Here is a 9,297-nt window from a genome sequence, read left to right on the forward strand (position 1 = left end):
TTTTATAAAGAAACAGAGTCATTGTGCAGCTTGTGAATGAATTGATTCACGCCTGCTGATTGGTGCTGTTCTCTACAGGGAGCTGCAATGGAAATGGACACTTGTGGTCCACTGTCCAGCCCCCTCCCTCGTGTTCAGATCAGCCAAGTTGTCAAGGAATGGCTGTTGGTTGGTGAGTTGTGCCAAGGTCAGAGAGTTGGATTTTCTGGGCTTTGAGACACGTCTTCCAGATGCACATTGTGTTATTTCTGATGTGTTGACCTGTTGAGGTCCAGCCCCAAATGAGGATTCAAGTACTACCACAGCAGGAATGGTTTAGATTGGAACTGGAATGCAGAAGGTTGGAGCCAGCAGGAGCAGGGAATCGATCATCCCCCTGTACTTGGCACTGGTGAGTCCTCACCTTGAGTTCTGTGTTCAGTTCTTGGCCCCTCACTGCAAGAAGGACACTGAAATCCTGGGATGTGTCCAAAGAAGAACAGTGAAGCTGTGAGGTGTCTAGAGCAGAAGTCTTATGGGGAGCTTCTTATGGAAATGGGATTATTTAGTCTGGATAAGAGGAGGCTCAGGGAAGACCTTATCATTCTCTACAATTACCTGAAGAGAGGTTATCTGGGGAAGGGGGTTGTCCTGCTCCTCTCCCATGTAACTAGTGAAGGGAGTGGAGGGAATGGCCTCAGGTTGTATGAGGTAAGATTCAGCTTCAATGTTAAGAAAACCATCTCCAAAGGGGTGCTCAGACTCTGGATGCATTTGCTGGCTGAGTGCTTTTTTAGGTGAGCATCACACTGCTGGAAAGCACGCAGCTGTTGTCTCTGTGAACAGCCACATTCATGGGGACTGGTGGCTTTTTCACGTTACCCTGTGTTTCAAGTCCTCTGTACAGTTACTCCTGCGGTTTGAAAGCACCATCTTAGAGGCAGCTTTGATTTCTGCAGCCCTGAGCTTTGTGCCACGAGAGCTCTCCTGCTTCTCGCTGTGATGTGAGACCAAATAAAGGCCCTGCAGAAGTCTGGGTAGGTGATATTGGTTGCTGTTGATTTCTCCACCTGGGTGAATCTTCATTCAGGAGCAGGGACACGTAATGCTCATCTTAGGTGTGTGGCTGACAACAAGAGCAAAGAGGTAAGTTTCACAGGGTCATGTGCCCATTTTATTTTATTTTTCATTCATGACTGAAGATGCATAGAGGCGTTACCCAGACAAAGTGAGCATTTCTCAACTGGACTTTCTAGAAATGAGCTAGGCAGTGAAAATGGGTTTGAAGCATCCCTAAGAGCCCCGCAAGAGAATGCTGAGAGTTAATCTGGCACCCTCCTTTGGAAACGTCCGTTGTCTGTCAGCTCTTCAGCTGTGCCCTAACACCTCCCATTGCGCTGCCACACCAGGATAGAATTCCAAGCCCACACTGAGTCCTGGAATGTTGTGGTGCCGTGTTGGAATCAGATGTGACCACGTGGTCTTGGCTCCCCACCTTGAGGGAGGTCATGGTGGACCAGGCTGTTGGCCCTTGGTGATGTCCTAAGCGTCTGGAATGAGGGGAGGAGCGGTGCGTTCTGTGTTCCGTTGTGGGTGAGCTAGTGGTCGGAGTGGTTGGTTGGCTTGTTGTTCTTGTGCGTTTAGTGCCTTTTTCTTCACACCGTCGTGCGCAGCAGCTTGTAGGTAAGCTGAACCAGCATGGGATGGACGGGTGGGCAGTGAGGTGTTGAGAACTGCTGGCTGTCAGAGCTCACAGCACCGTATTGCTTACTCTTGACCATCAGACGTAATTTTCCCCTGGTACACACGTTCCAAAGGGGGTATTCGTAAAGATGGCACCTGTCCCGTGCTTTTTCTGTTGTCTTTGCTCAGTTGTGCAATCGTCGTAAAGTTGCTGGGTTGACAGGCATCACGTAGCCTGAGACTCAGCATGTCTTGCAGCAAGTGGATGGGATGGTTGTGCTGTGTGCGTTATTCCATGACTGTCTTAGCCCTGCTCACTGACCTGCTCTTTCTCTCTCCTCTCCTCGCCCTCCGCCCACTGCCTCGGTGCAGCTTTTGCTCTCATTCCATCTGAGCAAAGCGACAAGGAACTGCTGCAGATAGCTTGAGGTGATCTCACTGCCAGGTACGTGCCATGTTTTGTCCCCCCGCATGGTTTTGCAGGCCGTGTGGCACCGTGTTTAGTAACACAGCCTCATCCAGCTTTGATGTGACCCTGGTCATGGGTGGGTTTCTCCACTGCCCTCCAGCTCAGCCCTCAGAAGGGTGCTGTCTCAGTGCCCTGCTATGGCGCTGTCAGAACGCTCTGGGCGAATGCATCTGCTGCTCTGTGCCAGAGTCCCCATCTGCTGGCAGAGGGATTAAGACTTGGTCCAATGCTGCTTAATAGGCTGTCACGTTGGAACAGACTGAAGCAAGGGGTAGTTTCTCAAACTCCTGCCTGTGCCGCAGAGTATGCGAGGGTAGTTCTGAAGAAGTCTGTCCATACTGTGCTGTGTGAATAGAGAAAACAGAAGTGTGTTTCTGCTCTGTTCCAGCTCTTCACACTTGCTGTGATGGGTGCTGCGTGCAGTGGGATCAGCCGTGAGCCTGAGGTGGCGGCGACGGAGGTACAGTATGAAGTTGTGTCTGGTCTTTGTTCCCTGTGATGAGCCAGCAGTGGGAGCCGCAGGTGTACTCTACTGCAGGAAAGAATGGGCCAAAAAGGGCCTGACAACCTGTCTGCGCCAGTGGCATTGCTGATTAGTCTGGGTAGAGAGAGATGCATCTTTGCATGGCCTGGCAATGCATGCCAGGAAGGGAAATAACTGTGATGAGACGTGCAGCTCCTTCTGAAGTGCTCCTGATAAGGATGGAGCACATTTGCTGCAGCTTTCTCTGCAGATGTGCTCCTCACTTTGAAATCCTCCTGGTTTGTCCTCAGCTCCTGACCATGGCCTGTGCTCTGTTTTACAGGCTGATAACATGTGGAAGCCGCAGCTGGTGTGTGCTATGTCATCTCTCAACGTACCAGCGATTGCGGCAGCCCATGTTGTTAAGAGCCACGTCGCCCAGGGGCCGGATGATCTCTCCCTGGAGGTAAGCAGTTACAGGTGTTCCTTGTTGTCATGCACAGGAGAGTAGTGTAGGGTGTGAATGGCTCAGGAATATTCCCAGACACCTTCAGAATGTCTTCTGAGGTGAAGCTTCGAGGGTTTGGTTCCAGCATAGACTTGTGCTGGGTTGGGAGGAGTTCATCCATCTCTCCAATTTGGTTGGATTGGGCATCTGAACCTTCTGATAAAGCAAATCCTGCCCAGTATGGGAGCCTGGTCTGTGAGCAACAGCAGACCGGTGTGTGAAGTTCTCAGACATGTTCAGGAAGCTCTGCTAACTGATGCCCATGGTTAAACTGGAGCTCTTCCATAGCCTTTGGCAGAGAGCCTGCTGCTTTTGAGACCCGTTTCCTACTGCACGGCTGTATTGTGTATGTTGTGTGATTCTTGTACCTCCAAGTTCAGTTTGAGAAGGGAAAATGCCTTGGGGGCTGCATTGGTGCAATTGCTGTCATGCTTTAGGATATTCTGCAGCACAGAAGAGGGCAGTTATTTGAGCTGTTCTTTCTTGCCAGCTGTGCTGAAGCTGAGATTGATGTTTCAATCTCTTGCAGGTTGGAGACATGGTGTGCATTGTTGCTATGCCACCAAAGGAGCTGAGCTCCCGGTGGAGAGGCAAGCATGGCTTTGAGGTAGGCACACGTTTCCGACTAGAGAGCACAACTACAGTAGAGTCGGGAATCTCAGCTTGAAGCTGCTCTGGCTTCTGGATGCAAACAGTTGCCGTGTGTTAGTGTCAGAGGACCTTCCCTTTGGTGCTGAGCTAGGGCTAATGCCCACCTGTCTTCTTGTTCTTATTCCAGGTTGTGTTCTTCCCTAGTGAGTGCGTGGAACTCATTAGTGGAAAAGTTCCCGAGTCCCTGGTCAATTCCTTGCCAAAGCCAGGTACGTATGTTACATTTGACAATGCGGGTTAGTCAAATGGGGTCAGAGCATGGCTTTCAGTGGGGGTCGTTAATGCCCAAGTTGAGCAAGCTTAGCAAGAGGTCTGCATTAAGCTCCATGGGAACATGCAGAGATCTGGCCCAATCCCACTGTGTTTATTCTTGGGCTTGGGGAAGTCACAGAATCCTCCTCGAATGGCTTGGGACTGGAAGGGGCCTAAAAGATCATCCTCAGGCTCCAAGGCCCCTGCCTCAGTCTGGGTCGCCAGCCTGTGCATTTAGCAGGAGACGAGAGCAGGCTGTACGGGGCGCTTCCGACCTGGCCTTGGGCACTTGCAGGGATGGGGAAAATCTGTTCTTGCGCGTCCTAGTTGGGAACGTTCTTCCCGTTGTTATGTGCTCGGTTGAAGGCGTTATGCTCGACCTTGTCCAACCGAGCCAGGCCTGAAATGAACTGGTTTCTTTGTTTTGTTGCGCAGAGCCAAAGAAATGGGGCAAGCTCATCAACGGCCTTTGTTCCCTGGTGAAGGTCAGCCCTGGGAGAGCAAAGCAGCCTGAGCCAGAGAAGGAAGGGGTGTTTGGGTGTGACCTGGGGGAGCACCTTCTCCGCTTTGGCCGTGATGGTAAGGAACAGCCCATTCCTGAGATCTTCCTCTGTTGGGCATCTAAAGATGAAAGGGAGGTCATATATGTTTCAGCCTGAAAATGTAGGAAGCCTGGCCTGAAGCAGGACTTGAGTAAGAAGCTGAGCTAACCGCTGGCTCTTGTTCTGTAGTGCCCCAGGTGGTCCAGAGCTGTGCTCAGTTCATTGAGCATCATGGCATGGTGCAGGGGATATACCGTCTGTCCGGCGTGGCGTCCAGGATCCAGCGACTATGGTAAGAGTGCTGCGACTGACACAGCTGTCAGTAGGGGCCCGTGCCATGCTGCGGGCGTTCAGAGGAACCCCTTCCTTTTCTTGACTGCATTTTGTTTGGCTTTGGACTTGTTTTCGTCTTTCTCAAAGCCCTCTGCCCAATTCTGTGTCCTTCTCTGCAGCCATGAATTTGATTTGGTGCAAGTTCCTGAGCTCAGTATCCGAGACATTCACAGCGTGAGCTCCCTGTGTAAGATGTATTTCAGGGAGCTCCTGAACCCTCTGCTGACCGAGCAGCTGTATGCCAGGATCTCTATAAGCTCAGGGCAATGTCTTGGAAATGACACGTACCAGTTCCCTGGGCATCCTGGCTGATGGTTGCAGCAGTGCCCCAGTTCTGAGGTCTTCTTTCTGTTAGCCCCATGAGGCATGTCTTTGCCACATCCTGACTCTCACTGATGGCACTTGTGGTGGTGCCAGGAGGTGCTTATTAAAGCTATTCACAATGCTAGTGAGAAATCCCTTTCCTTTGTTGTTCCCCAGCTATTGGTAGAATGGGGTTAATAGTAAATTGTAGATGAATGCCTGCTGTGAGGAGCTGTGCTCCACAATCAGGCTGTAAAGACCTCAGAGTTTGCACTGCTTGGCCTTGATGGCACAGGCTGCGTGCTGCTGTGTTCCCCTGATGCCTCTTGGAAGGCATCGAGTCTGCCTTGGTGCTGACCACCAGCATGCTGTCCCCACAGTTCCCAAACCTGTGGCAGCTATCTAGGCTGACTGGTGTCTGAATCCCTTCCTGCCTTTTTCCAGGACGCTGTTTGCGCTTCTACAGAGGAGGAGCGGTTGCTGAGAATGAAGGACACCATCCATCAGCTGCCCGCTCCTCACTACAGGTCAGTGCTGCGCTCGGTCTGCAAGTGTTGCCTCACACCGGCAACATCATGCCTGTGCACGCTGCAGCGGCTGAAGGCTGCATTGGGTCAATTGATTGGGTCAGTTCCTTGGCACGGGGGCACGGTTGGTGCAGCTGATGGCTGCGGCTGTGCTTTGTGGGCCTTGGTGCTTCAGCGTGGTGGCACTGGGAACGTTTTGTCTACTTCATATTCGGGGATGGTAGCAGTGACAACCACTAGCATGAAGTGAGGTTTGCTTTGTACACTGCAGCACGGCTTGCTTTTTGGTGCTGAACATCTGCCTCTCTTGTTTTCCAGGACTCTGCAGTACTTAATGAAACACCTGGCATCTCTGGCAGGGAACTGCTCCATCACCAGCATGGACGCTAAGAACTTAGCGATTGTGTGGGCTCCAAACCTCTTAAGGTAAACTTCTTTTTCCGTTTCAACACGATGCTTAGTTCTGCTCTCCTCCAACCCCAGGGACACAATTTCTAGATGACAGTTTCTACTCACTTGTTTAGCTGGGACTGCTGTGTCCCTGATCATCCAGGAGAATTTCGTCAGTGGCATCGCTGTTTGCCCACTGCGGAAGTCTCCAGAGCCCAACTTGTCAGATTTTGACTACAGAAATTCAGACTTGGGGAAATGACTTGTAAGATCTGCCTTTTCTTCAGATCCCAGCAGAGCCCATCTGCCTGCTCCAACAGAGAAGCTGCCTGCATGGAGCTGCAGACACAGTCAGCTGTGGTGGAATTCCTCATCAGCCACACAGATGTCATCTTCTGCTCCGAATCCACACCAGTCGTGGGAGAGTGAGCAGGTGAGTGTCTTCCTCCATTAGCTTGATCTTGATCTGACACCTTGATCCAATCCAGGGCTTCTCCAAGACCTTTGAAAATGCTTTTGCTGTCGAGGAGACAGCAGGCTTCTGGGCTTAGATTAGAATATGGTGCCTGTTGCTGGATCCTGAGAGTGTCCAAACCCAAACCTTACATGGAGAAAACTGTCACTGCTGTTAAGATGTTTTGCAAGCAGGTGAAGCTTGATTGAAATGTGGCAGCAAAGCTTTCTGAGATCCCTGCCCCCTAGTTTTTCTAGGGTTTTTGTTTGCCTGTTTTGATACAGTGAGCTGCTCTTAATTATGGCTGTCCTTTGCCACGAGCATACCTCTGAGCACATGGTTAGTTTGAGCTCCTCTTCTTCCAGTGGCTCCGATAAGCAGTCTGAGAGAAATGCAGAACTGGGATGGCTGTGCTGCTGCTTTCTGATCCTCCGTCTCACCTGTGGTTTTCCCTTGCAGGGCACAGTTCTCTGCCTGGGCCCAAGTCTGTGTGGGTGTCTCCATCCACAAAGCTGCTCACACTGCAGGAGGCACAGGCTGAGAGGAGAGGCCAGAGCAGCTCTCCCACTGTGACACGGAGCAGCAGGATACAAGTAAAGGAAGGCCCCGCAGCTGTACTGGGAAGATTCCACACAGTCATCAATTTTTCATCTGAAAGGTAAAGAGGAATTCCCTTTTCTGCCCCTATCATCATTGGTCGGGTGATTTCTATTGGTTTATTTTTTGTCCATTATATCTCCAAGCACTCAACTAAAAAACAGTTGCCCTATGGGCTCAGTGGAGCCACACAAGGTGCCTTTCCTTCCTGGTTGGGCAGGCAGTCACAAGATGCAGAAAGCCACGCTGGTGTCTATCCTGGCCTGTGCTGCCTGTACCTGGAAACACTGGGGTTTTCCAGATTTCAGGGCCACGCACCTGAAACCAATTGCGCTTCTCCTGTAAGCAGAGCTGTTGGTCGGACTTGCTGGCACTAGAAATTAAAGATGGCAGTGAGCTGAGGCCGAGGAGGTGTTAACGTAAGAGTCAGAGATGCTTTTGAGCTTCCCTTATGGCTGCACCATTTTCTCAGAAAGCAGTTACGCCTGCCAGCTCCTTTCCTGCTGCTGAGCCTTTGCTCACATGCTCCGCATCTTGCTTGACATGGTTGAGAGGTATTTAGCCTTCAGGACTTGAGGGCTGAGCTGTAGGAATGGAAGCATCCTCTGCTGTTTGAAACAGAGGGCGTTTCTAAGCTGTGTTTCAGCAGAAATAGGCAGTGCCAGGAATGGTCAGCTGTTGGCAGGGGCTCGGTGCAGCTCTTCCCTCACCCTGCACCACGACTGACAGCATGTTCTGTTTTCTCTCTCCAGACCAAGTTCTTCCATCAAGAGGACGGAGTCACCAGCTGGCAGTTGGCGTTCCTGTTTCTGCCTGGGTAAACCATCCCCTGTGGCCAAACGCCAACTGCAGCGCAGTGCCAGGGAGCCCTCAGAAGCAGAAGTCATGGTCCTGGCAGGTAAGGGTGCAAATCCAGCTTTCAAAGCACTGCTTGTCAGCAACACAGGTAGAATTCATGCTTTCAGTGGGCTTGTACCTCCTTCTGGCGTTCAAGCCCATGCCTGACATCTTTGGTTGACCCCTGTCTTTCCCAAATGAGTCTCTTGTCAACACAAGAGCTGGACCTCAAGCTGGACAAGCTTGCATCTGCAGCAGCTGTCTTCAGCACACTGCAAGAACTGTCTGGACCACACGTGCATTGTCCTTCCCTGACACTGAAGGTAAAGGAGAAAACACCACCTGCACACTGTGCCTTCAGCGACCCACCCCAGTCTCCTGAAGCCAAACCAGTTTTGACCTCTAGAAATAAAATGTGAACATTGACGCTCTAATAAAATTGAGTAATTGAGGAAATTCATAGGGACTGTCTTTACTCCTTACTTCTCTTGAATTTTTGTTATATCTGCTATTCTATGTGAAAAGGATGGGAAACCAACAGTCCCATATCCCATAGAAAAATATATGGCAGTAATTAGAAATTCATGGAATCCTTAAGGTTGGAAAAGACCTCTAATATCATCTAGTCAAACTCATCCCACCTCCTCTGTGCCCACTAAACCACGTCCTTCAGTGCCACATCCCCCCTTTCCTTGAAAACCTCCAGGGATGGGGATTTCACCACTTCTAAGGGTGGCCCGTCGAAATGCCTCACTACTTGTTCTGAGAAGAAATTTTTCCTAATATCCAGTCTGTACCTCCCCTGGCGCAACCTGAGGCCATTACCTCTCATCTTGTTACTAGCTACCTGGGAGAAGAGGTGACTCCCCACCATGCTACCATATCATGACCCTATGTTTGGTGCAGCCCGCATAATATACATCCTCCATCATATCTGAAACCATGGCTGTCCGGTGAAGTCCCCAGTGACTGGAAAAAGGGAAACATTAGCCCTGTTTTTAAGAAAAGGAGAAAGACAGACCAGGCGAACTAGACGCAGGTCAACCTAATCTCTGTGCCTGGGAAGATCATGGAGCAGGTCCTCCTCAAAGCCCAAGGCACATATGGGACAAAGAGGTGACCACTCAGTTGAATGGAACCGCTATTAAACACAGGCGTGCACATAAAGGTATAGCCAAATGCTGACATAGATCATCCACATTTCATCATCAGAATTTCTAATTAGAGGCGTCACTTTTTAAAATCATAAATAGTAAATATTTAAAAATTTTAAAATTAAAAATTTTAAACTAGTAAATAAAAACGGACA

At 50.4% G+C, this 9,297-nt stretch overlaps 2 protein-coding genes across 4 annotated transcripts in view; both read left to right on the forward strand.

Moving 5' to 3' along the window:
* The first annotated feature begins 1,524 nt into the window (after positions 1 to 1,524).
* LOC107306718 (rho GTPase-activating protein 32-like) overlaps positions 1,525 to 9,297 on the forward strand; it is a 17,252-nt gene continuing 9,479 nt past the window's right edge. The window contains exons 1-3 of one of the 3 annotated variants that reach the window (XM_032441403.1): positions 1,525 to 1,549; positions 2,035 to 2,107; positions 2,520 to 2,591. In XM_032441403.1, coding sequence (XP_032297294.1) covers positions 2,538 to 2,591 — 54 coding nt within the window. In that variant the 5' untranslated portion in view covers positions 1,525 to 1,549; positions 2,035 to 2,107; positions 2,520 to 2,537. The other 2 variants (XM_032441402.1, XM_015850049.2) reach the window with 2 other exon arrangements.
* Positions 3,604 to 7,255, forward strand: LOC107306693 (rho GTPase-activating protein 32-like). The gene is made up of 9 exons (XM_032441400.1): positions 3,604 to 3,709; positions 3,881 to 3,962; positions 4,441 to 4,584; positions 4,737 to 4,839; positions 5,000 to 5,126; positions 5,622 to 5,710; positions 6,029 to 6,136; positions 6,388 to 6,533; positions 7,014 to 7,255. Exons 1-8 carry the CDS (start codon positions 3,641 to 3,643, stop codon positions 6,527 to 6,529), a joined length of 864 nt encoding a protein of 287 aa, XP_032297291.1. The 5' UTR covers positions 3,604 to 3,640; the 3' UTR covers positions 6,530 to 6,533; positions 7,014 to 7,255.

Source organism: Coturnix japonica, chromosome Z (genome assembly GCF_001577835.2).
Source record: "Coturnix japonica isolate 7356 chromosome Z, Coturnix japonica 2.1, whole genome shotgun sequence".
Classification (NCBI taxonomy): Eukaryota; Metazoa; Chordata; class Aves; order Galliformes; family Phasianidae; genus Coturnix; species Coturnix japonica.